This window comes from Antennarius striatus, chromosome 21 (genome assembly GCF_040054535.1).
Source record: "Antennarius striatus isolate MH-2024 chromosome 21, ASM4005453v1, whole genome shotgun sequence".
NCBI lineage: Eukaryota > Metazoa > Chordata > Actinopteri > Lophiiformes > Antennariidae > Antennarius > Antennarius striatus.
This window is the reverse complement of record NC_090796.1, coordinates 6,868,665-6,895,639: the sequence shown is the minus strand read 5'-3', so window position 1 is coordinate 6,895,639 and position 26,975 is coordinate 6,868,665. Positions and strand designations below refer to the sequence as shown.

General features: G+C 38.8%; 3 protein-coding genes across 4 annotated transcripts; 1 reads left to right on the top strand and 2 right to left on the bottom strand.

The window, feature by feature from the left end:
• Nucleotides 1–1,881: 1,881 nt before the first annotated feature.
• LOC137588547 (target of myb1 like 2 membrane trafficking protein) lies at nt 1,882–15,324 on the bottom strand. 2 transcript variants are annotated; one of them, XM_068305684.1, is made up of 15 exons: nt 15,219–15,324; nt 14,704–14,788; nt 13,944–14,022; nt 12,773–12,922; nt 11,901–12,035; nt 11,638–11,787; nt 11,308–11,424; nt 10,650–10,783; nt 10,446–10,497; nt 7,754–7,922; nt 7,124–7,253; nt 6,909–6,984; nt 5,333–5,392; nt 4,492–4,528; nt 1,882–4,395 (listed from the first exon to the last, which is right to left on the bottom strand). In XM_068305684.1, exons 1-15 carry the CDS (start codon nt 15,268–15,270, stop codon nt 4,247–4,249), a joined length of 1,575 nt encoding a protein of 524 aa, XP_068161785.1. In that variant the 5' UTR covers nt 15,271–15,324; the 3' UTR covers nt 1,882–4,246. The 2 variants fall into 2 exon arrangements, with proteins under 2 accessions (XP_068161785.1, XP_068161786.1); XM_068305685.1 differs by lacking the exon at nt 5,333–5,392.
• Nucleotides 15,325–16,056: 732 nt separating this feature from the next.
• On the bottom strand, nt 16,057–22,240 carry atpaf2 (ATP synthase mitochondrial F1 complex assembly factor 2). Its single transcript, XM_068305585.1, has 8 exons — nt 21,890–22,240; nt 21,760–21,804; nt 21,428–21,576; nt 20,586–20,683; nt 18,698–18,778; nt 17,878–17,990; nt 17,616–17,731; nt 16,057–17,010 (listed from the first exon to the last, which is right to left on the bottom strand). Exons 1-8 carry the CDS (start codon nt 22,005–22,007, stop codon nt 16,873–16,875), a joined length of 858 nt encoding a protein of 285 aa, XP_068161686.1. The 5' UTR covers nt 22,008–22,240; the 3' UTR covers nt 16,057–16,872.
• A 195-nt stretch (nt 22,241–22,435) lies between these two features.
• LOC137588240 (glucose-induced degradation protein 4 homolog) lies at nt 22,436–25,791 on the top strand. Its single transcript, XM_068305189.1, has 6 exons — nt 22,436–22,820; nt 23,228–23,287; nt 23,451–23,558; nt 23,644–23,745; nt 23,844–23,974; nt 24,486–25,791. Exons 1-6 carry the CDS (start codon nt 22,527–22,529, stop codon nt 24,547–24,549), a joined length of 759 nt encoding a protein of 252 aa, XP_068161290.1. The 5' UTR covers nt 22,436–22,526; the 3' UTR covers nt 24,550–25,791.
• The last annotated feature ends 1,184 nt before the right edge of the window (nt 25,792–26,975 follow it).

Here is a 26,975-nt window from a genome sequence, read left to right as displayed (position 1 = left end):
TCACTGGTGGAAAGTGTTAGAAAAGTCCAAATACAAGGTAATGCGGTGAACTTACTTAAATATTCAAGTAAAAGTAAAAACACCAAGTAGAAATAGTCTGTTACAAAAGTACCAGCAATCCAATATTATTTACAGTACATGAAGTGAAATCACTTGAAATTATGATGCAGAATAATACATTACATTATTATCATTATACCTTTGATTAGATTACAATATCTGGTGTATATGTATGAATATCCTTTATATATACCATCAATTTAAGTGGACTTTGGAATTTAACAACATAAATGAATAGTTTCACATTCATCACAAACAAGATTTTCATCATTTAATTTAATCTACACAAAAGCTACAGTCTGAGTCAAAACTAAAGTTTTTAAATACGTATGAAGTGAAAGATTTAATGCTTCCATCTAAATGCAACAAATTCAAGTAACAAACTCCAGAACATAATATCTGCTTGTTTTAGGGACAAGACTACAAATGTGAACATATTTACTTTACAACCACTGAATAGTGGCACCAGGTGTTAGCAGATAGAAAGAAAATGAATGGTGTCAAATACAGAGACACACTATTGCATTTTACTATCACATAAAATGTCCTGAAATGAATTTGATGGTACACAGAAATATTCAAACACTTGAAATGATTCACATCTTTAAGAAATATAAAAACTGCAGAGGTCTAGTAATATCAGCAGGAGAGTCGAACCTCTTCTCTTTACTAATAACGGTTATGAAATGCACTCCAGGCTCCTGACATATCTCTGTTCATACCTTCAATGTGTCCACTAAATAAACTGTGATATACTGAGGGCAGAGTATTACCTCAAATGACATCAGTATCTATAGCGTAATGTTAAGAGAACACGTTTGTAGTTGTGAGCTGTTAAATGACCGAGTTCTGTATTGCAAAGCAGATCCATTGCACAGTGAATCACATAACATGCAATGCAACTACAATGCACCACAGCTCTGGGCAGGTATGTCCGGTCATCTGGTGGATGCTCGATCCAGCTGCTCTGCTTTTATGTGTCCATTCTGTTTTATTGGGTTCCTCCAGGCTCGGCAGTCCCACCAGCAGGATGTGCTAACAGGCTTGCTGGCTGAGATGAAGATTCAGGCGTTTCTCCTCTTCAGCAAACCTCTGCAACGAATGGTAGGTTAGTGTTAATGTTACACATTCAAAATGTAGTGTTTGTTTTCATGTGGACCACTTTTTGTCCAGGTCAGTGATCCACTAGGACACAACAAGGGTTCTGCTGGCACAAGGCCGCACACAGTGACAACACACACACACACACACACACGCATGCAGCACATGGCACTGGACTTCTGCATTACTGCCTCATTGAGTCTATTTCTCCACTTGTAATCTCAAAATACATCGTAAGTAGAACACTGTTCTCGGAAGCAGAGTTTGAAGGAAGTTTAAATCAAAAGTATTTACCTTGCAGAGGAATCAAGACTCATCTAAAAACAGCTCATGTGGAGACGGCCCGGGTTCCTGTGTGCTGGTGCGTTCTAGTCTACTGTCCAACAGACACACCCTTTCTTTTGACCGGGAAAAAAACGCTCCAGTGACTGGGCCAGAATGTGAGGGGCCATGTTTTGGGATGAGGCGATCCCTGACAACCAATGGGGAAGCCCCTGGTGTGGGGCCCACGGACCTCTAGAAGGAGGAAGGGGTGGGGATGAAGGGGGGTAAGGTAGGCTGAGGGTTTACTACAGGTCAGCTCCAGCCATTAGCATCTGAAGAAGGATCCAGGGTGATGATGGTATGCTGAGGAGAGGACTGCAGTGGCAGCTGGGAGCTGCAGAAAAGATTTGAATCCAGACAAAAAAAATAAGACTAAATGAAACAAGGATGCGGACAATCTGCTTATGATTTATTAGAGTTCATGCACAAGTCAAACGACACAAAAAAAGAAACAAGAGATGAGACAACACGGGAAAGTAGCAGTCGCACAGCACGGCCTCCTAACACCATCTCTCGACAACAGTTTATTTTTTTGCTTGCCATTTTGAAATGACTGAGATTTAGTTACCAATCACTGACAGCGCTAACACCGATATAAAGCAGGTTGACCCCGGGTGGCATCAAAAAAGAATATTAACATGATTCTTTTGAACACACATTTGAACTTTTTTTTTTTTTAAAACCAATCAACTGAGACTAAACATATTCGCTTTACACAACAGCTCATACACAAACACAAGTAGATTAAAACAAGGAGATGAAACAGGGAAGTTTCCCTTTCAAAATGTGCAACTTTGATGCTTGGTCTAAAAGTCATCAAAAAAGATGCACCTTTCATGACATAAATGGGAGAAATGGTGCAATTCCCTTCCAGTTACAAATAAAGGATGGACAAAGGAGCTACACACATTCAACCGAAAAAATAAACACCCATGACGAATAAAATACATCAGCCAGTAGCAATGTATAAAAAGGAAAAGCTGAACTCCATAAACAAAAGCCAGAAAAATCACTAAATCCCACACCAACATCTCTCATTCCATTCCTAGATATAGTTCATTTCCCATTTTTAACGTTTGTACAATAAAATGATTCAAAATACTCATCCGAAGAAATAAATTAATTCTACTCAAAAATTTCCCAGCATCTCATTAATTACATCAGGTTAAGTGTTGATTTACAGTGCAAGTGTAAAGGTTACGCAACAGTCACTGTGTAAGCTTGTCGGAGCGCTTTTTTTTTCTTCTTTCTTTTATTGTCAAAGAGTAAAAAGACCTCATTTGTAGCGGTACGTCTGCAGCCGGCTCATTTCCGAAAACAAATGTCGTGTTGAAAGGTCAGGCCTTTTAAGATGTCAGCAGAAAGAAATAAATGAAAAATGCACAACGACAATGTGCAAAAAGCTTCTGTAGTGTGATATTGATATTCTCATTACATCTCAGGATATCAAGCAGTGCATTTTTGGAGGACCGGACTGTGTGCAAACAAATCCAATTAACCAGACTCTTTCCCATCGGGGAGAAAGCTCAGATTTGGTCCTTTGGAACTGATTTAAGAATAGGAATCATACAGCGCAATCAATGCAAAAACAAAGTTAAATCCTACAGAAAGTAAAACAGCACGACTTCGACCAGTTTTGGGAATCTGACCCAGAATTTCGGGACTCAAAGAATCCAGCATGATGACGATCATTTAAAAAATTACATGTTTTTTTTGTTTTTTGTTTTTTAGCAGATGGAATTAAGACAAGAAACCTGCCAAACAAATTCAGAAAGCAGCTTTTGGCTCATAAAACCTCAGCATAATAATCTCTTGAGACCAACAAAAAGCTGCAGTCCAATCTGTCAAAGAATCTTAAACATCTGACTCAAAGGGAGGTAAAACTAGGGTGGGGTGTGCAAATATGTCACTCAGAAAAATAATTTCCCTTCTTCTTCTGTTTAAAATAAGTTTCAGTGAAAAGTTAGATGAATAATTATTCCATTCTTCTTGTGGAAAAAAAAATGCAGTGAGGTACATCCCTGCGTCAGAGCAGATGGAAGATAAAACCCTTTTCAAAAACTACATTAAATCTTTCATACAGATGTTGCTTAAATATACACATGACTAATAAACTTGACATTTGTCATTTACAGATTTACAATTAAACTTAGACAAACTTGCCAAAGGACTAATAGAAACACCAAAACAATATTATTGTATGTATGCTCACTGCCTCTGCATATAATGGTCTTTTTTTCTCAAATAGCAACCTTCGTGTTTTTCTGCTGGGGTTTCTTTAATTGTAAGAAACTAAATCAAATTTGGGGCTGTTAATGCAGGCTTTTTGGTAAGAAAATGATTACGTACAGAATATGAACAGAAGAACGCCTCTTTTACAAAACTCAACATAGCATTTTTAGCTGCGACACAAATCTCTGCAGTCCACAACAAGCAGACGGGGCTTCTTCATGTGTATAGAAGGTAAAAGCAGGCTGCCTCAAAGTCTCTGACACTGATCATCGCCTGTGATCCATTGATAGGTGGCGTTAGTGAAACAGGCCATATGTTTGGTTTCCCTTTCTTTCAGAGAAATTAATATTAATCATTCCCTTTTTACAAGGAGAGCTTGTATTACGCTCTGTACTGTTAAACTAAATAGCGTTTTGATGAGTAAAAAGGGAAGTGGATGTATTTTAGTGTCAGGTCAGTCTGTCTGTGGGTGATGCTACTCGGCTGGTCGGGTCTTAGGCTGAGGATCTCGGGGGCGATGGCGAGAGGTCTACATGGCGATTAAAGAGTCCTCCGGCCTGTCAGGCTTCTTGCGGCCGGGGGTTCCTTGTGCTGGGCCTGGTTCGCCACTAGGGGGTGATGGTAAGCTGGGGGTCATCTCTGCCGCTTTGGCTCTTTCCTCCAGGAATTTGTCAAACTCTGGAAGGAGAACAAGAAGGAATAAGGAATTCTAATTGGGCAAAAATTTAAAAAGAAAAAAAAAGGAGAAAAAAAGAAAGACTGATGTTGCTTTACCTTCACTTGTCACACCTTCCTCACCCTCATCTCCCTTCTGTTGAAAAGCAAAGACAAAGTCACACAAGGGAAATGATGCTGGAAAACCTCATTCACTGTAGACCACCAGAAACCAAGGAGGATTCTAGTCCCTTTGTTTCACACATTTGCTCCAAAGTTAGGTCATATTAAACAACAAGGAGACACTTTCCCATTGTTCCCACGACCCAAAATCATGCAAATAATTATGGAAATCAAAATATTCCCGTTTGCAGAAAATATAATGAATGCCAAAAGACTTAGCACCTTTCTCCCAACCAGTTGGATATCACAACTGTATAACAAAACATGGCTGAACACATTTCTGTAAAATGAGCATGAAAACCTAGAATTTTATAGCATAATTACGTTTTCTTTCCTTCTGTCTGATATTATTTGACGAGTCCTCCATCTTTTGGAAGATTTGTTTAAAAGTTAGATAATGAGATATTTTATCATTGTATGTCAAATAAACATTTACAGAAGTCAGATGTCATTATCATCAATTTATTATTCCCGTTTAGACTGAAGGGAACACGTTATCTCCATAGATAGGCTGTTTCCGTCTCCATAGGCATCAACAGCCTCATGCTCATTTTACTAAATTTTGCCATTAAAACGACAAAATATTTTCCAAAACAATGTTAGTGACAAAGTGAACTATTGATATGTGATTGATCAAAAATGGAGGAAATGTGAGGAAAATGTTATTTTCTGACTTTAAACTCATTTTTTATATTGGATATGGGGAGAGTAGAGGACAGAAGAGGAAAGGTGAAACGGCAAACACTGCAGGCAGAAATAAAAATCATGATGGGCTCACCACATCAGTACACAGCCACTGCTCTATGTCCTCCATGAGAGAGGACTGGCCGCCCATACCCTATGAGGTAGCATCAAGACCGCCACCGGTGGCCAGAGGGTGTGCAGTTGGAAGCAATGCCACAACAGACCAAAAAAAAAAAAAAATCCCAACCCAAACACAACAAGAACATGACTTGAATGAGCTTTAGTGTCAACTTAAATACAAAATAAAATTTTAATGTAAAATAAATGAATGGAAAACAAGGTTTAAGGATGGCAAGACACACCACACGTGGTGATGGAGACGAGGAGTCATGCGTGTATGAGGGAGAACACTGAGCGTAGTGCACGAGCTGAGAAAAGCTGAGGATAAACGCAGTGAGGAACGTTGTGTCTGACAACCCATCAGGTCGCCTCGGCCGCTAACCGCAGTCATCAGAGCACAACCACAGCACACGTGTTAGTGCGGGGTTCTCACTCCGCAGCGAGTAGTTTTATGTTCAAGTGTTAGGAGCAACATCTGACTGCTGTGAGTTCCTTTTCAGCAGTTGGAGAATTATCAAAAAGCTTCACACAAACAAAATAAACAAAAGCAAAGGTGAGATCTGGATGTGTGAACACTTCTAGACTGCCTCAAGAAGACGAATCTTAACTGTCTGTGATTGGACATACAAGATATATAGTAATGGCAGGTCACGTTAGGGTTATGAACCTGCCATCATATGATGCAATCATGGGTGGGGTTTGTTGCATGTTCTCAGCAGGTGACGCGGTAGGAGTCTGGAGGTTTGTGCTTTAGAGTGACTCCTGACCTCAAGTCAAGTCTCAAGTCCATGATTTGTTTTTCTGTGCTTCACTCATTCATGTCTGATATTAGAAAGGAACCCCTTGGATTTATGAACCAATACTACATGTTCCTTGTGCAAATCACATATGTATATAGATAAAGTGCTTTTTATATGGTATCTGTTTTTGCATTGGTTACTTTCGAATGAAGAATTTCATATCTGTTGGATTTTATTACACATCAACCAATATCTAGTTTTTGGAATCAGAAATAACCTTAATAGGGGCCTCCAGATATCAATGTTTCTTCCCATCTGCATTTCTTTTTCTCACAATATTGGCCTATGCAGTTCTTTTTTGCTGAGTATATATGTCAAGCACAACAACAGCCAGAGACAGGTAGCACTACATATACTTCTGTTAAAAACACACACACACACACACACACACACACACACACACACACACACACACACACACACACACACACACACACACACACACACACACACACACACACACACACACACACACACACACACACACACACACACACACACACACACGGCTGTTATAAGCATGCATGGAGAGGAAAAACCAGGTTCATACCCAGTTCAAAACTTGTGTTTTTGTTAATTGAGTGCCTAACATCACACTATATGAGGTACAAAGCATGAGAAAATGTCAGCTTTGTCATGGTTAAGTTCAGCACATGACACACATACAAACACTCTATAATGTTTTTGAGAGGACACCAGAACTGACCATAAACACACAAACACACTAAAGTCTGTGTCACTGGGACTCACCGCTCCTGCAATTGGCTGCAGGACATCCAGAGTGGGAGGAAGGCCACCGGTGGCATTTCTGTCGTCTGCTGCAGGGCTGGACAGGAAGAAAAAAAAATTTAAGTATGAACTTTAGCTAAAGAACATGACAAATACAGCAGGAAACTAGTGCAATAACCCCTTAAAAATGTGGGATCTGAAATACATTAAACTCTAAATGTTTGCTGTGTCCTTACGTTGTGTGTTGTGGCGCAGACAGGGCTCCGGTCCTGGTTTGAGCAAACACGTCAAAGTCGTCCTGCGTAGGCGGAGGCTTACAGCTGGACAGAGAGCTCAAGGTGCTGCTCACGCTGTCTGCACCCAAGTCTGGAGGAAAAACATTTCAATACTCTACACCGCTTAAGCATGGATTTCACTTCATAAATCTTAAAACTAATCCAATAGTGTGTGTGGGGGGATTGTTTGTTTTTCCAAGTTTTCTTAAAGAGGCTTTAGAATTAATTAGGAAAAAAACACTCAAACAGCCACAGCTGCTACTGAATCAGAGGTTGAGGGTAGAATAAATTGTCGGCTAAATTAAGTCTACAACAATCTGCAGTGGCACAGATGCAGCAGTTAAACTAATAGCTCTTTTGGGAATTCATTTAGATGAAAGCTTTATCTATCTGAGCATTAAGACTGGATGCAAGGCAACTTCATAGAGACAACAGGACAAGGCTTGGGATAGCCCCATCTCTGTTCAGTCTTCATAAGAAGTAGGCTAATCGACCAAACCATTTATCTGTTCTTTTGATCTTGGATTATATGAGAATGCAGTAGATATTCAAAACCATTTTCAGTGTGCTGAGGCAGCTGGATCTACCTACCCAGACCAGCTAGGCGGGAGGCTAAAGTGGCTGGGGAGGAGGGCATTGCCCCGGGGGGTGCGATAGCAGGGGAAACACCGGTCGGGGCTGCATTCTGCATGTTGCTGACCACTGCTGGAGAGCCTGGGCCAAGGTCTATGAGGTTGTCATCAGTGGCCTCACTCAGGACCTGGTGGAAAAGAATGGATGAGATGCACTACAGCTCTGGTTCCACAGAGGATCTGAGGACAGGATGTAGGGTTTCTGGCTCATGAGCAGCAAAACAAATCCGTAAGTGGGTGGCTAAGGAGAAGCAGGGTCACAACAGTACATAGATTCTAAACTGCCTGGAAAAATATTTAAAGAAATAATTTGAGGCTGAAATCAAAAATGAAAACATACTCCATTGCAAGTCTTGTAAAAAGTGTCTGTTAGTGTTAAAGAGCATGAAAATGTTGTGGAGATTGGAGGATGGAAGGAAATTAAATAAAAACAGTAGTTCTTAAGAGGATCCAAAGAACGCAGATCAGTTTATTTAAATATTAAATGTTTGACGGTAGGAGATGACAAATTGCATTACCACCATTTTTTTAAAGGTGCAGTCTAGTATAAAAATGCTGATTATTTATAAAGAAAAATCCCCTTAAGAAAGTAGAAATATAGCAGAGAGGGATGATGGGAGACGATCTCAGGGCTTTGGAGGAGTTGGTACTTCGCAAACCTCAAGCCTTTGCTGTTTGAGGTGACCAAACACAAAATGACAGTGGTTCATTTCTTAAGCTCATGTCAATGTTGCTCTACCTCAAGGGTCGTCATAGACAAAACATGCCATATGGGATGACAGGGCCCGTACTATTTATCCATGTTTCTACAGCCACTGTGGGGTGACACAGGGAGGTTGACAATGCTTTCATACTTGCCTGCCTCAGCTAGTTCACAGAAACAGGAAAAAGTAAAGAGCAGAAAGGAAGAGACAGTGAATACCATCAACATGCCAGTGCAGGGACACAATGTAATGTCAGGATAACCATGGAGGATATACCATGTCGAAATAAATTGGAAACCCAATGAAGATGCAAGGCTGTGTGCTCCCTGTCTTACGTCAGATTCTGGTGCTTACGTGAATCGTAAAGCGGATTCAATTAACAGAGATGAGATGGGGACAGAAAGGAACTTGACAAATACGCACGGAAGTCCTCTCTGTTTAGAATCCACAGGTGTGTGATGCTCTAAGATGAAATATCTTGAATCAAGGCAGCAGCTGGTTTTTTTACAAGATACTTCTTTTCTTCAAGAAGGTATTTTTTATTTTAGAGAACTTCACTTGTTTTAAGGTATCTTGTGGACATTACAAAATGTTACTTTGAATTTTTTTTTACCGCTTTCTGAGTAGCCTTAAATTAAAATTAACTAAATTAAAAAAAAAAAACTTTACAATTGCCATAGATTGTATTTTTTTGGACATTACATAAGTTTAATTTCTTTTTTAGCAATGTGATTGAATTTCTGGAAGTCATGCACGGATACTAATCTCAGTCAGGATTAATTATTTTAGGGAAAATGTGCCATTTTGCAGCAGCAGTCTGTACTAGAGATAAGTATGTTCCAGGTTGCGATAGCATTTGGATTATAGATAGCGATGCTTTTGACTGAGGTATTAATAGAACAGTTCACTCACAGCCGTTAGCATCACCTCATAGCAAAAGTGAACAGTAAAACATAACAGCACAGTGGTTAAATGGATATACTTGATTTAGTTGTTATTTTGACAATTTTAAGAAATATAACTTTTGCTTCATCTGTTTTTGTGAGCTTTTTTTTCGGTAGTTTATAAAGGCTCTTTTATTTGAAACATGGCAGGAATGAACCGGACAACAACAAATGGAAGGCAATTAGAAAACTGTCACACTCCCAAATCATAAGGAAATTGTATGAGGAATGGCACTGGGTTCAATGAGACGCTGAAGCATTACCAGTGACAAATATTTTAAGTGCATGTGTTAAATATTTATCCCATAACACCCCACAATGGTTTGTTCTAAAAAAATACCCTCTTATTATTTTGCAATGAGTAGCCATAAATCATTTGGTGGATGTGAGGAGGGTGGGAACACAGAAGCATTCCAGTATGTAGGAGGAGGGAGAGACACTTCTGAGATTAAATTCCACTCTAAGTGATCTGTGCACATTTCTCATGTTAATATCTCAGTGCTATGAAAAACTAACTAGATTTGTTACTTCAAACATTTTATAAATGAACTCCAAACGAGGGTCAGAAAAGTGGCAACAGTGTCAAGGCCTGCCTTAGACAGGGAAGCACGTCATATTCATATTAAAACATTTTGGCAGAAATGTAACCAAATAACCAGATCTTTGCTTCCAATCCTTTTTCTATATGGAAAACATGGGGACTTTAAAAACTTGTAACAGGACCACTTTGACTGTATCAGAACTATAAAAAACAAAATATTAAAAATGAGAACTTTAATATATCGGCGTTACCATGCATTTTAGTAATGAAAGTAAATACATGCATATCCTGTTCGGTTTCTCTTTAAGGAGGCAAGTGCATATGGTAAATCACTGATGGGTAATTGACAGATACACATAAGCCTGACTGCTACTGCTACACATGTATCCACAATGCTTAAATTGAAAAGCAAAAAAGGAGAGAATGACAAACCAGTTTTTACCATCTGAGTTACTGACTCACCCCGTTGTTGACAGTCTGAGCCAACGACCTCCCAGACCTGAACCTCTCATACCTGAAGCAAAAACACAACATGAAAGCAACGCCTAAGGCACTTCAAGTTTACGTAACCAACTGTGCAAACATGCAAAGATGTCCAAGTATAGATGAGTTTGAGTGTGCATATTCTATAAACTTTAAGCTTGCATTTTCATGTTCATTTCGAACCTTTCGTAGCGCAGGAAAATATTATTGAGGTCATCGTTAACATGCAGCAGCTCCTCAGTCACCGCTTCATTGGAAACACAGGAGATGAGCTCCATTATTCGCTGCTGCATGGCTCTACAAGTCCTGTTCAACTCCTGAAGATATCCAAAAATAGAGTACAAACACAGACAAATGTACACATCATTATATTGATGCCAGGTTACAGGCTTAAACTGTACATTTTTGGATACTTTATATCCAAATTTCTGTCAGATTTGTTCTAAGACCATTCATGGCTACATCTTCAGTACATGCTAGGATATATATCGCAGATGATGAGGCCTTTTATCCGTTTCAGGGGCCCTGCTGAAGACTAAAAGCGACAAGGTGAGTGCAGTTAGGACCGAGGATATTTCCATTAAGCCAGTTGAGTGAGACCTCTTTTACATCTCCTCATTAACCATACTTTCTCTGGTGAGCCTTTTTTGTTTCTATGTCTGTTTTTATTGGTGTAAACCTTTCTCTGCCCAAGTCTGAGCACTAGCTTATTCTTGTTGGGCTTGTGAATCCCTTTGTTGGACGGTTTTAAAAAAGTCAATATGAAAATGAAAAAAATAAAGAAAGGGGATCTTTTTTAATGATCAATCCACACACATTAACAAACACACAAGTTTCTTGCCTGTAGTAACTCATAGTCTGAAGTATCCTCTTGTCCCGGGACCATCTCAGTTAACATCTCCGACATCACCTTAGTGTTTCCACGAACAATGTCCAACTCACTGCGCAGTCGGCAAATCTGTACGTAAGAGTTAAATTTAATAACAATTAGTTTGGAATTCTAAAAGTTGTAAAAAATTCAAGAAATAAAATCATTAATTTTGGAGCCACTTTAATGATATAAGACAGTGACTCCGATTCAGGGGTACTATCATATAGCTCGTCTAACAATTTAGCTCAACTAAAGGATAAATGTGTCACCTGTTTACTTCAGCGATGTTTATGGGATTACCTGCTCAGGTGTAGGATTGATGGCTCCAGACGCATGAATGTTGGGGATCTGCGGGGTGGTGTAGGCTGGTGGGACGGGCTGTGAAGTGGGCTGAGTCGTAGTGGTGGCATACTTGTATAAAGTGGAGTCGCCATCTGGAGCAGATGCTGCCTAGAGGCAACAAGAGATATAATATTTAACAGAATGTGTTACTAGGTACACAATCACACTATGGTTGGTCTGTGCAAAGAAAGATCTGAGCTGCTCAGTGTGACGCCTCCTACCCGCTGGGGTGTGTGTATAGGCGACAGAGTCTCCAGGTCAGACATGGGGAACTCAATGCCTTTCCTCTTTAGCTCCTCATAGATTTGGACAACACCTGTAAGATCTGGACTGCTCCTGAATGCATCAGCCCAAGCCTGGAAAATAGTGAGGAAAGAGTTAAAGGAGTGACAGGCTGAACAGAAACACAGAGAGCGTGTTGACAAAGCAAGTGATGTCAAAATACTAAAAGAAGCCAATTCTCTGATCATTTCTGTTCATATGCTTTAGTCAGCGAAACACAAAGCTCCCAGCTTCTTTCTGAGCAGTGGACAGGATACAGCTAAACAGGGTCTTTACAACAGCAGACACATATGCACACTTTTGGAAGACAGATGGACAAGAAGTTCTTTATGTAAAGATAACCCACTGAGCTTTAACCATCTTGCTAAACAATATTCTCCCTGTCACATAAAACGAGTGCAGTTCAGTAGATTTTCACCACAGGTTTCTCAACTCCACCTCCTTTCACAAATATATTTTACAAATGACTAGACAGACAATATAGCATTATGATATTCCCTGCCAGTTATAGTTTATGTATCCCCCTCTCCTGCATTCATCTTGTAAGCTGTGGTCATGTGATTTCCTTGTTAGAAATAAGAGCAGGCCACATGCCCCTATCAGGGTTACCTGAGCTCTGGTAGGTAACTAGAGCTGCCCCTGGATGGAGGTTGGGGGATATTACAATCTACCTGAGGCTCTGCCTGTGTATGACAGGACGACTACTGGATTGGAGTCAACCATACTATTCTAAACACTTTAGCTAAAAACGGGTTGGCAAAAACACAATAAATTTAAACAAAAATTTGCACAACTGTCACTGTAATCTTACCTGAATCAGGGCAAGAACTTTATCTTGAACAATCGTAGGAGGGTTGTTTTTAGGAGAGATGATTTTAACAAGCACACCATCAACAAAGTCCCTGCTAGTGACCAAAGCATGAAAACGGTGGCCGCAGTTTTTCACACACGTCTCCAGGACCTAACAGATAAAGACAAGAAATACAGTTTGGCAAAATGTGAATCACATGCAGTTAAAACTATATTACAACATGAATTTTTATCATATTTTTTTATAATATTCAAGATTATCCTGTTTCATTTTAGTGAAGTCTGTGTCAACTAAGCCTTTGATTATTTTGGTCCAACTCTGATATAAAAAAACAACAACAAGTATTTTATTCTTATTTTAGACAATGAAGTTTCATTTCAGTTTATCTTAACTCACAGAAGACATACCTGAAAATGATCACAAAGGGGTGGAAATAAGAAGAATGCAGCTTTGCAGAAAGTGCATGGATTGGCAATGTAATGCATCATCAATCCAGAAATTAAAAGGGATTCGTAATATTTACTTTCTACCACGCCCAGCTCCAAGATAGTGAGTCAGGGCTTTTTTCCCCTTAATATTTTGAGAATTGGTTATGATTGTGGTTCAAAACCTCTAATCCTATAATTTACCTGGTAAAACTTGCGACGCTGAATACCAGCTATCCTGAGAGAAACTTCTGAGGTAACAGGCTACTACACGGTTAGATTAGTCTCTTGTCTGTTTCCAAACATGCACCCTTGGACCTCTACAGGCCACCATTAGAGATTCCTCCTCTGACTTCATTATGCCCAGGATTAGTTCACTATCTTCTGGGTCCCATCGCACATGCTCACGCTCCACCTTACTGATGGAGGGGAGGGGGGATGGGCTGGCAGTGATCCCACCTCAATGGGCACTGCACAGGAAACTACACTGCTCACACCATCCAGGGAACACAGTCTTTAGTGGACAAATACATTGTGGATGAAAATAAAAAGATTGTGGACATTTGCTCTTTTTAATCTACATTTCAGTCTTGTCTTTTTCATCATGACAGCAGATTTGTCATGTATCTTCGCGAACAAAGTGTGTCAAGGAAAGTCTGTCCTAATAGTTTTTGTTAAAGAACTTATTATATAACAATTTCTTCAGTCTACATAAAATAACACACGGTTTATAAAGTCTAACTCACCGTTAAAGCCAACATCACTTCCCTATAATTTCTGTTGCCATTCAGTCTCTTCTTCACTGCTCTGATAGCATCCTTTGGCCTACACACAAAAGCACAAATTTAAAACAGACAAACACAGTAAAGGATTAAAAGTACAGGAGGTCACCTGCTTGTAAATGGATTATCAAGTGATTCTAAGCGGAACAAAAACATGAGGAAGAAATTTATCAGGACTTTTCAGTGCTACTTTGAATGCCAGTGATGGGGTGATGAACACAACTGTAAACATTGGAAAGAATACCATTTACAGGTAGATGTTAATGATTACCAGAGATCTCACAATCACGGCAGTTCTTCTAGTACAGTAATAATTAACTCCTGAAAACTTTTTAAAGATAAATATCAGTCTACTGGCACTGGATGTATGACACGGTTGCATTCAGCAGATAGAAGTCGATTCACAGCTGACCCAGTAAGACCAAAACCCACCTGAGCCGATTTACAACCAAACAAACAAAACATGAACATCACACAACTGCTTAAACATACAGTGCAAGGTTAATGAAGGGTTGAGATAAGCACTAACACCATGATTAAATCCACCTTTCATAGCCAAACAACTGGAACTCGCAGTGTGACACAAGTTTTTTTTAAAAAAGGGTTGATTCTAAATGTATCTCGTCGAAGAAATAAATACAACCCAAGAACATGTCTGATACTAGAACTAGCCCATATAGAAATGTTAATAAGTAAAAGACGATGATTTTCCTTGGGTACTCACCCATCCTCTGTTTCATTGATGATGTCACATATTTCCATGTTGAGGGTCCAGTCTTCACTTTGCAGAGAGCCATCAGTCGCTCTCTCTGGAAAACATGAGCACTCCGTGAGGAAAACCGCTTAACGTTGAGAAGGAGTCTCAAGAAAATACAGCAAGACACATTTTGACGATGATTGTTGCTAGCTGACTGATGGCTACCTAGGATATTGGCCATTATTTAAGATACAACTACCTGTATTTGTTAATGTTTTAACAATGAGCTGCTACAATGACAGTGACAACAAAATCACGGCTATGGTTTGCTAACAACAGTACTACTCGAATGACAGCAAATATGACCGCTACTACAACTTAGCTAGGCGGCTAACGGGTGCTCCAGCTGTAAATAACCCATTACAGGAAGCTAGCATGCTAAATGTAACACGGTCGTAACAGAAAACCGCACAACGTAAATTATACTGGAAAATTTATACGATAATCCTCATTTAGTGCAGTTCGTACACATGTTTACATACCAATGCAGTGCCCCACTGGGGTACTGTAAGGATTCCCCAAAAGGAACTCCATCTTGCTCGACAAGAAAACAACTCAGTCCATGGGATAAGAAACATCAGGAAACGTCCAGCAGGTTCCGCCCACTGAACAACGTAATTGGTGAGGATATCAAGTCCCGTATCTTGATTGGACAGCTCCGACATTTGTCGTGAGAGTTGGGATATCGTTAAAGACACCAAAGGTAGCATAGAAAAGTAAAATACAGTATGTATTTTATGACTGCAAGACTAAGGAATGCTCATCCAATATTAATAATTTAATTCATAATGACAAAATATTTGCCTTGTTTAAATTTTAATTCACAATAAGTTTTATTTTGCATTGTTAATTTTGTCTTTCATCTATTGGAAGCAATGCAAAATAAAACGTATTGTGAATTAAAATTTAAACAAGGCAAATATTTTCTCATTATAAAAGACACCAAAGGTATCATAGAAAAGTAAAATACAGTATGTATTTTATGACTGCAAGACTAAGGAATGCTCGTCCAATATTAACAATAATTTAATTCATAATGACAAAATAATTTGCCTTGTTTAAATTTAAATTCACAACAAGTTTTATTTTGCATTGCTTCCAATAGATGAAAGAACAGACAAAATTAATGGCATATTTTTTTTAAACTATCTTAAACCATGTCAAATGAAATAGCAACAAGAACCAATGCAGTCAGAGACTGCAACATCCCGCAACACCCTTGAATTCAAAATTTTATGACCTACTTGCATAGGTCAAAGATCAAAGCTAGTGCTCTGACCTGCTTTCATAGATCAAAGCAGTAGTTTTGAACTGTGATCTTACTGACACTATATTATCCGGTTCCTGAGTGTACAAAAGTTAAAATTTGACCTTGACCTACTTTTCTCAAGGTCACCATCTCCTTTTCATCCCCTTTGCCGCCTGAGTAATGCGCTTTTTGTTTCATCTTTCTATCTGCAACGGTTGCGAAGGTGGTCTAATGAATGGACTGACACACAAGAGCTGACAATTACATCACCACTCTGAAGCGGGATGTGATAAAATCTCAGGTTCATACACGAAAATGACATTTGGACAGGGTGCAGTCCATATTTTTACCTAAAACTTCGTTTTTTTGTAAAAACAGAAGCGTGCAGTCAAGATGGGGATAAATATGTATTTGATGTTTTACAGCACAACCACAGAAAACACTTGGCTGCAAGAGTTGCAGTACTACAAATGAATATTTTGATACACAGTACACCACTACTAAATACAGCTGGCACTACAAAATGTGTACTTTTAGAATGGCAAATGCACTTTTCTAGAATAAGGGAATTTTACTCATAAAAGAAAGTGTGAAGAACAACGACTGACTGACAACATGACAAGTAATCATTCTTTGAAAATCTGTGAATTCTCCTGAAGTCACAGATGACTGCGAATGCAAAGGAAACACTAATGTGTCTGCAAAAATACAAACAATATTTTACTGGAGTGAGATGACTCTAAAGTATACCACAGACACAGCAGGCATAATTGTTAAACAGACTGTGTGTTGTGTTTGTCTGCCAGATTGTACAAACCAAAAATAAACAGAGGCGGTTGACATGTATGTCAATTTGAGAGCAGAGTTTGGATAAGAGTTTAACCCTCTCAGTCCTGCATGAGTTTACGTTTGACGGTTGAACTCTCAGATGAGAGGTGAACAAAAAGAGCTCCAGCAGCCGTTCGTGCTCTCAGCTCATACGTGTCGTAGTCATGGGCCCACTCAACGTTTCCCCAGCATCGAATCTGTGTGGAAGAAAAAATAGAGAAGAAAATAAGATTGTCTGCAGGAAAAGCAGCAAGCAAACCTTTGTGTTTCTATGTACAGACAACACTGCATGCAGCAGTGCAAGATAAAGGATTTGTAGAACATCCTTGGTCAAACCAGTGATTCACTCCTTTCCATCGTACACAGACTTGTTCGAGGTTAGGTTATATGTTCCTAAATGCATTAAAAAGCTATAATTTCTGAGTTTTTTGTGACAACTAAGTGCCATAAAATAAAAAGCAGATAAAAGCTTGCTTGAAGAAACAATGATTCCCTATGTAGCGCAAACACAGACCAGACCTTTCTGATAGACATTCTTTTAGAAGCAGCCAAGCAATTCATCACAAAATACAGGATAAATCATCTCCGTTTGGGGTTATTATAGGAAATATTATAAAGCAATACAAAGTAAAAGAGGTGAAGACATATTCGTTTCCCCGCCACTGTCGCTTATGCTTGCTCTGGAGGGTTCAGTTGGGTTTCTCTGTCTGTTAAAGCGCTTTGAAATGTCTGCTGTCATGATTAAGCGCTACATAAATAAAACTTGATTGATTAAACTTGATTGATTCGGCTACTCTTCTACCTGATATTCTTCCTCTAGTCTGGACAGCAGCACAGCCTGTTCCACACTCAGATGTCTGTCAATCAGCCCCAATGACAACACAACAGACTTCAGCTGTGTGATCACATACTCAAGCCCTGCAGAAAAATAAATATATAGGTGCCTTTTTACTATAAAATCACAGATAAAAATGTTTATCCACACAATAGCTTTATTTTTATTTTTACAGTTTACAGCGCATACAATAACCAAATTTAAGACTCTTCTATATGTAATTTCATACCTGTCAGAGACCATAAGTTGTAAGAATACAGATGCTGCCGGAAAGTGTCTTTGGTTGCTTCTGGGATTTCAGGACCCAAAATACTGGATGAAGAACCAATTGTGACATTATATCTGCAAAGAAGTTATAGGAAATTAAAACAATCAGGACAGAGATCTAAAAAAATTTTTAAACCTGGGTAGAAAATCAAGGGGAAGTAGTGAAGGAAATGACATTTATGTTTCATCCAGTTGTTTTTTTATATAGATGAAGAGAACAGTTTCTGACAATCAAATAACTGCATTCAGCCAGTTACGTAATAATTCAGACATGCCTACTAAACATATCAAGTACACCTGTACTAACAGCAGCCGGTCCCACTATTTACACAACAACAACCATTTTTCCTCTCAGAAACAACCAGTTTTACCACCTTCATGGTCTTGTAGCAGCTGAATCCCTCCTCCCTCTCATCTGCTCTGCATCCACATACTCGCCACTTACAAGGGCTCAACCACAATAAACAATCAAAGGTAACAAGAGTCTCCTGGTGAAAATAAAACTTTTTAAGTGGATATACTTCAACTGACACCCCCCAAAAAGTAATCACTAGATTTTCTCAAGTAGAGGTCCAAAATAAATTGTGTGTCTATTGTTCCTTCACACACAAAAGCACGGGATAATAGTGATAGTGAATAGTGAATACAAAAATGTAAAAATACAAAATGTAAATTTCAACACAACAGCTTGTATTATTTGAACCATTTCTGCCATTTGACTGACTTGAAGAACATCACATTTACCATGGCTGTGGTAGAAGCTCATGCTGAGATTACTGTACCTATTTTCAATCCAGTGCAGTACAGGATCCCATTCATTCTTCTGCAGATCAACCAAGCCGTAGGGCTCATCTACTCTGTAACTGCACAAAACACAAACAATTTAAATTTTAAAGATGACAAATTGTCTGTTAAATTCTTCTATTCACACTTGATTTTCTTTTGTCTTGCCAGCAAACATGGATTTTAACTGAAAGGATGCCATTTGGCTCTGAACAGAGACATTTAATATCTACCATGCAGGCTGAGCTCTAACTTTTGCAGTCTTTGAATGAATTTAAATGCCAAAAAATGCGATATTAAGTTAGTGGAGTATTGCAGGAAATGAATTTAGACCATATATGGAAATGCATAATACAGAAAAAGTTGATGCTCATGGCAACTAAAAGGCCCTGTGTTAAGAATGATTCAGTCCCTGAAAAAAGTCTTGTCGTTTATCTTAATTGTAGGAACCATAAAAGATAACTTGACATGTAGTTGCAGTTAGAAATGGATTATATGAAAGGCAAATTATTCTAGATCATGATTAAACCAAAATAAAACCTTGTATCATTCAATGAGATTTATCATTTAATTATCAGAGAAAGGTCAGACTTTGCTTGGACAAAGTCTTCTCATGTTTTTGAATGATTCAACTAGTTAAAGATTAGAGCTTCACCCGTGAAAAATACTGTAAATAAAATATTTCAATGTGTGTATAAAAACAACCCCAGCACACCAGACCTTCATGTGAAGTGCAACCTGACCTCTCACAACATACCAAATCAGGAGCCTGAGGACCAAATCTGCTGCTGAGGTGGAACACATCCTCAGTGTATCCAAAAAATCAGAGAAAGTAAGAAAAAGGTTTGAAGAAACTGGTGAAGTTTATAACAAGTTCAGGTCAGGCAGACTCCATCATATAACTGTTTAAGAGGAACACTTCTTGCTTTGACAGTCCATGGTCAGCCCTGTTTATCAAATTTTCTCATGCAGTGGTGTCCATGGCCAAATTAGTGTTCACAAACCCCTATAAAACAAAAGACACCTAAAGAAATAGGTTGCATTTGTCAAAGCCCAAAGCTTGGAGAAAGGAAGGACAGTGAAAAAGTGGCAGACAGTGAATTTTGATGATGAAATGCATCCTAATCTTCACTAGCAATGCAGAAAACCTGTTGGGATCCGCATGGACCCAAGATTTACCCAGAAAAGTCGATGTTGGAGGAGGAAAAATCATAGTGAAGGGTTACATCCTGTATGGGCTGTGCGAGAGATCTGCAGGGATGGCAAAATCAACAGCCCAAATTATCAGCAAATTCTTGCTGCCTATTATATTCCAAACCACAACACCAAATTCTTCAGCAAGATAGCACTCCTTCTCATACTTCAAGCTCCTCATGAAAGTTCCTGATAGCGAAGGTGGTTAAGGTTCTCCAGGATTGGCCAGGCCAGTCACCAGACATGAACATTATTGAGTACGTCCAGGGTAAGATGAAAAAAAAGAGGCTTGGAAAATGAAACCAAAGAATCTTGAACTTTGGGAGTCCTAGACCACTGTTTTCTTTGTTATTCCACATGGCTTCATTCAAGTTGTTCGAGCCATCGCTGACGGATGAATGCAGTCCTCCAAGCTCACGGGAGTCATACATGATATTATTTTGGCCATGGAAGCTTGACTTTATGTTCTGATGTTATTGTAGCATGCTTGTGCATTCAAAATAAAGTATAATTTCTATTGCACATTATTTTTGTGTGCGATTCAAATTGATCAACTACAAGCCAAGTTATTAATTGTTCTTCCTACAACTTGGATAAACAACAAGACTTTTGTCAGGGACTAAATATAAATTAAGTATATCTTAAAATCAGTAAGGAAGACTATTTTACACAGTAAGGAAGACTATTTCATACCAGACAGTATCTGTCTCCAGGAACTTCAAGGCAGCATTGATCATTTGGTCCTTGTTACGTTGGGAGGGATTGTCCAGTGCTGTGTAGCACAACGTAGTCTGCAAGGAAAGATAAAATAGTCAAATAAAGTAACAGTTTGTTAGTTACATTTTTATTTTATTGACTTTAACTAGCAATATAACGAAGACAAGCCTTTGTGGTAAATTATTACCAATAATATTTCCTCTGAGAATCAGCTGACTTTAAATAAAATCTGTCATTAACCAGTATTTTTCAGTCTCACAAAATCTGCAACTATCATTACAATTAGCATGACGTGTATTTTTCATAGCATGAAGAGATTTCTACATTTAACATATAGAGTACACTTAAAAATATTAAAAAGATATATAATGGCAAAATTATTTAAACAGAATTTTTAGTTTAGACGTTAAAATATACTACAGTATTTATTAGCTGGCATGAACATTCCAGAAGTGGAAACTTTTACCCATGAAGAATGGGTTAAGATTCCTCTGGAATGCTGTCTGAAGCTGGTGTCTGAACATGCATCCCATGTGAATAAGCAAAATGGTTTCTACAACGTTTTTGAGATACCTGTCAGTAAGCGGTTGAATCGTTTAGACTGCTACAGCAAAAACAAGTTGCATTTTCTGTCCTGAGAAAAATTAATAAATTATTCAAATTGTTCTCATGTGATCCGGTTACTCAAACTTCTGATAAACAGTGCCTTTTCCCTGATACTTATTTGAATAGTAGTTAAATGTTTTGCCTCCAGCCATGCATACAGGAACAAACTAGATCTGTCCATAGGATTAGAAACTGTCAACCAAAGGCCATACCAGGTGCATTGAGTAGAACTTCAGGGTGTCCCTTTGAGCATCCCATTCAGTTGCCACAGCGATAGCGAGGGCTTCATTTGGTACTGTGAACAGTTTCCCTGCAGGAGTTTTCAGTTTCCTTCTGTCCAGGTTCACCTCAAATAAGCCACCTACAAGAAAATAAAAATAACAGAAACATGGAGGTACAGAGAGATAAGCCTTTAGTGTCCTAATCAAACACATTACATTTGAACTGTCTATAAATGAGGGGAGCACAGATGAGGGTCACCTTTCACTTGCAGAGTGATAGCATAACTGTCATATTCCAATGACTAGTGACACTTGATGCTTACCTTCACCTTGTGATATACTGACATCTCGATAAAATCGTTTTCGTTCTGGAAACAGCAGGAAACATTGCCTTAACAATAACAGCATGGAAAACTGATAGATATGTATTGATGTTATAAAAATAAACCATACCTGTTGAGGCTGTAGAATATTTCAAACCTAACTCATTGTGCCGACTTCTTTGGTACACTTTACTGAGTGAATGTGTTTGTCTTGAGAGACTCTGGAATCTAACAAGGCTCCTAAACATAGTGAAGGGGTTTAGGAAAGCTAGCTGTCTTAGCTAGGCTATCTGATTAGGACCACACTAAATTAAGTGCATTCTCCCCTATCGGTCTGGCTAGTTATTGTACAGTATTCGTATGAAAACGATGCTCGAAGCGCTGCCACTATAGTCGCGATGTTTCTACTTATTTTCGCATGTTGTGTTCAGTTTTCATTTTGCATCTCCTTCGTTCAAAAGCATGCGTGTGACCTTCTTACGCATGACGAACAGTCTCGTAGAGATTTTAGTATTTGGGAAGTGTAGTTCTATGTGTGCTTCTACGACGCTTTACACAACAGGGAAAAACTACAGGTAGTTGTTCATTTTTTTGGCTTCCGCATGTTCAGCCAATGAGCGTTGAACATGTTAGAAGGCCGAACTTACTTGACCAATGTGAAAGACGGATTCTGATGCCTCACAGCGCTGCGTCGAAGTCCACCGATGCTACTTTTCTGGGAGCTTGTAGCCCGGTTAACTGAACCGTGGAGGAATAGGGGGCGTTGAATGTTGGTGGACCACTTTTGTCTTTCTTCGCAGACGCCATCAGAATCCAGCGCCCAGACGGCAATTCCCCACGTTGGGTGTCGAGCCAGCGAAGCGGGAGCCATGCCTGTCCCCGCTGGATACCTTTGCGACTCAAATGTCGTGGCCTTCACATCCTCGGCCTCGCTTATTCCCTCGCCACCGATAAACACCCACCAGCCTGGTGTTGTCACTTCGCTGCTGTACAGCGGTTCCAAGTTTAGGGGCCATCAGAAGAGCAAAGGGAACTCTTACGACGTGGAGGTTGTTTTGCAGGTGGGACAATGAAGTGAATATTTCTTGATTCAGTCGAGCTGTCAGGGGCTGCTGGTGATCTGTCAAATGTTCGGACTGGTGATTGACAGCTGGAAAATCAATGAGCCCTGGCCTGAAATTGAATATCTCGAATAACTAGATGTGAACGTAGCAATTCCCCTGCGACCCATTCAAATGAAAGTGACAGTTTTGTTCTTGATGTTTACAGAAATAAAACTTAGTGATTTCACAATTTTTGGCAGCATTTGTCAGAAGACTCTAAAAATCCTGGGCGTTTCTTGCCATTTTCTATTAAAAGTTATTAGATAATATTCATTCCATAAATTTATTTCTCAGCATTCCCCACTTGGATGTTCAAAACCCCGCAATTCTTTTCATTAATAGCGTTTACTGTTTCCTTTCTTAAGCATGTCACCATGGAGGATTCCTACCTGTGTGGCTACCTGAAGATAAAAGGATTAACAGAGGTGAATAATTTCTTCATTAAGGCAGAAACATATATAATTGAACATATGTCTGCCCTGTCAAGATACATTGATGGTCTATGGATGTCATGTTATACAACTGTCAAATCAGGCTGTAAATCTCACTTTAACAATGTACATGTTTCTGTGTTGTGATTTGTCACAGGAATATCCAACTCTGACTACGTTCTTCGCTGGAGAGATCATCAGTAGTAAGCGTCCATTTCTCACCCGGAAATGGGATGCAGATGAGGATGTAGACCGTAAGCACTGGGTAAGCATTTTTCATTTAAATCTACCAAAGTGCTCCACTGCAGGCTTCTAAGCGATGACCTAATAATCTTATTTTTTGTGTCAAGGGCAAGTTCCAGGCCTTCTACCAGTATGCCAAAACATTTAACTCTGATGATTTTGACTATGAGGATCTGAAGAACTCTGACTATATTTTTATGAGGTGGAAGGTAAGGGTAGGTTTGTAAATTGAGCCTGACCTCTTGTTGTAGTAAATCACCTCTAAACTGCAGCTGCTGCTATTTCTCATCATGTCTGTTTTCTTCAGGAACAGTTTCTGGTTCCTGATCATACAATTAAAGACATCAGCGGCGCGTCTTTTGCTGGATTCTACTACATTTGCTTCCAGAAATCCACAGCGACGATCGAGGGCTACTATTATCACAGAAGCTCTGAATGGTAACACAGTTAAACATTATTGAATGTGAGGGGAGTTTGAGTTATTATATTACTCATCCGACTTCATCAGACTTGTGAGGGAATGGCTTTAAGAATATCAGGTTTGGGGAGTCAACAGCAAAAATTCTAGCTATTTGCTTCTGTCAAGGTGCCCTCAGTTTTTAATTTCTCCATTAGAGTTGCTGAGATTATTAACAGATGAATGGGACAGCTCTACTTCTAACTAACCTTACATGGATGAAACTACAGTTTGAATTTGATTAATTTGGTTGTACTGCCGGGTTATAAGCTCAGGACTACTTTTACACTGTCGTAAGTGTTTTGATTTTTAGAAATATGTATTAAAACTTAAGGAGATATGAGTTTCTTACAAGTAAAGCAGCTTTTAGTTTAACATTCCATGAACATACAATGAAACAGGCTGGGTAAGGATTAGGTATCCAATGTGCTTTGTAATATCTTGTTGTCTTCTTGTACGTATTCTAATATATACTATATTGTTTAACTGCAGGTACCAGTCACTAAACCTCACCCACGTTCCCGAGCACAGTGCTGCCATCTACGAGTTCCGGTGACATTGGCCAACATCGTGGATCTTTTTTGTGGATGGATAGAGACTTGAAACAAAGAGGAGGTCTGCGGATGCTTAAACAGAGGAAAATGAGAAAGACTAAGGATGAGATCTTTTACTTTATAAAAGTACAAGCTTTCACCTGTTTTCAGTGAATGGACAGACAGCCAGTTGATCAAGCGGTGGGATGTTGGACAAATGAATGTATGTATGGAAGTTACGAAAGGAAAAAACATGCATCTCTGCTCCCGCGTTGGAGTTTGGAAAGTTAGAACCAGCAGAAGAGACTGGGTGTGGCTCTTGTAGTGTTCCCCTTTTCCTCATTTCTTTTTAACATTGATTTTAAAAAGGCTTGGCACAGGATCTGGATACACTTTATAAGCTGATTCAGGAATTCCCCTTCCTGTCTTGCTACTAGGAATATTTTGAGCTGATGTGGAGTGAGTGAAAATGCAAGTGTCTACATGTTGGACAAGGATTCCCCTGAGTCTACTTTTAGAAAGTCTGAGGAGTTAATCTCCAAGTCTGAGTGGAAGAAAATCAAAGGTAAAGTTGGGGCCATGATTAATTGGAGCATTAATCAACCCACAAGATGGAATGACAGTATTTTTTTGTAAAAGCTAAGCCGGTTATTTATTTGCCTGCCAAGAGGATATTTTGTTATTTTTCTCTAAAAGATGATTGCAAAGGCTGCAATGTGTGTGACACAAAAATAAGCTTTTCCCCAGTGTTCATACAACTGCTTTGGAGATTATCACCTGTGATGGCTGTGGATTTTTTTTTCTTTTGAGTTACATTTGCACAAATGAAAATGGACTGTAAATTACAAATGCTTGCAGTCAGGATTCTACCTGCACACACACTTGTACACACACATCTAGCTCGTGAGTCAGGCTTTTTGGCTAGTTTTTAATGGTTTGACTGGGTGGGAGGTGTAGAGCCAAAACAATCACATTAAAGTATTCAAAAAGAGAGTATTTTTACCCTGCATTCTGCATTAAACAAAGCTTTTTACTCACTCATGTTATTTTAAATTATGTCCCTTTGTTTGTCGCCTTGACTATGCAACACTTTCAGAAAAGCACTCTCCCAACATTAAACCTAGAATTTTATTCTATCCATATAGTATATGAAAAAATCTCTATCTTCATTAAAGGAATTATTTTTTTTAAATTGCCTATGAAAAACTGTTTCATGTTCCCTTTCCATGTGATGGTGCCATGTTTGTAAAGCGTATCAGAGTTGTAATAAAACTGATGAGTTTGTTTGAGAATGATTGGATTTCATTAACAGTGTGACTAAAGAATGGATTTAAAAATCAGATCATCAGATGATTTGCTGTGTCCTTGTGTAACCAGTAAACTTCATTATGTTTTCGGCAGCAGTAGCTCAGTCCAAAAGGACTTGGCTTGGGTACCGGAGGGTTGCAGTCCATCATGGACCTAAGTCTGGAGTACGAACTGGTAGCTGGAGAGTGTTGACCTCCTGAGTACTGCTGAGGTGCCCTTTAACAAGGCACCGAACCCCACAAGCTGCTCTTAGGGTGCTGCTATATGGCTGCACTTTATTATACCATCTCTACCTTAATTGCATGCCTACAGACGCTTTTTGTGTGTGTGCGCAGTTGTGTGTGTTTAATATATCAAGTGAAATCCCCACTGGGAATTGATAAAGTAACTTAAACATTTTCAAACAACACCCATATTTATTAACGTGCTATTTTACTTGTTTTAAAGAATAACAGCTGACTTTTTTTTTAGATTCCATTTCCTTATCACTTACCCTGTGCTGCCCTCTGGTGTGTTCAAATGCTTTGTACAGTTTGCTGCTATTTGTAGCACTAACAGCCAACAGATCATGGCAGCAGCTGAAATATGTTTTTTTTTTTTTTTTAAGGAATGGTTCATTTCGGTTGCAGGTTACAGTACAAAATCTGAGCTGTGTGCAGTAAGCATTTTCTTTTCTCTAAAAAAAAATATTTCGAAAGTTTATTTTGCCCATCCTGTACAATCCATGAAATAAACCAGAATATCTAATACCAAGAATGACAAATACAACAGAAACTTTTATCGCACTTATTGCTCTTAACCATTTCACATGTCAGTCATATTACATTGTAATCCTTACTTATTTTAAATTTCAATGTTCTTTTTAACTCAACGAGGATCTACACAATTTTCAAATCATCGCTAAGTCCATAATATAACTCCTAAATATGAACACATCTGTATTTATCATTAGGTTTTCACACTGCCTCTTCCAAAGACAATCCTCTCAAATTATATATTTTTTTAAAGAATTGTATAATAAAGGTTGAAATCACTTATTTTATCAACCCCTAAATAGTATTTCTGATGTTTTTAAGTATACTAATTTGGGTGAAATGTTTGTATTATATTACTGGGAGACAGTATATTTGTGGGAAATGAT

Excerpts from the sequence above, each read along its gene's own strand:
- LOC137588547 (XM_068305684.1), bottom strand. The coding sequence starts at position 15,270 with ATGGAGTTCCTTTTGGGGAATCCTTACAGTACCCCAGTGGGGCACTGC. Across the intron at positions 14,789-15,218 it reads CCCAGTGGGGCACTGCATTG|AGAGAGCGACTGATGGCTCT; the intron begins GTATGTAAACAT and ends CATGTTTTCCAG. Across the intron at positions 7,923-10,445 it reads CTCAGACTGTCAACAACGGG|GTCCTGAGTGAGGCCACTGA; the intron begins GTGAGTCAGTAA and ends CTTTTCCACCAG.
- atpaf2 (XM_068305585.1), bottom strand. The coding sequence starts at position 22,007 with ATGTTTAGGAGCCTTGTTAGATTCCAGAGTCTCTCAAGACAAACACAT. Across the intron at positions 21,577-21,759 it reads CAGTATATCACAAGGTGAAG|GTGGCTTATTTGAGGTGAAC; the intron begins GTAAGCATCAAG and ends ATTTTCTTGTAG. Across the intron at positions 20,684-21,427 it reads AGTTCTACTCAATGCACCTG|ACTACGTTGTGCTACACAGC; the intron begins GTATGGCCTTTG and ends CTTTCCTTGCAG.
- LOC137588240 (XM_068305189.1), top strand. The coding sequence starts at position 22,527 with ATGTTGGTGGACCACTTTTGTCTTTCTTCGCAGACGCCATCAGAATCC. Across the intron at positions 23,288-23,450 it reads AGATAAAAGGATTAACAGAG|GAATATCCAACTCTGACTAC; the intron begins GTGAATAATTTC and ends GATTTGTCACAG. Across the intron at positions 23,559-23,643 it reads ATGTAGACCGTAAGCACTGG|GGCAAGTTCCAGGCCTTCTA; the intron begins GTAAGCATTTTT and ends TTTTGTGTCAAG.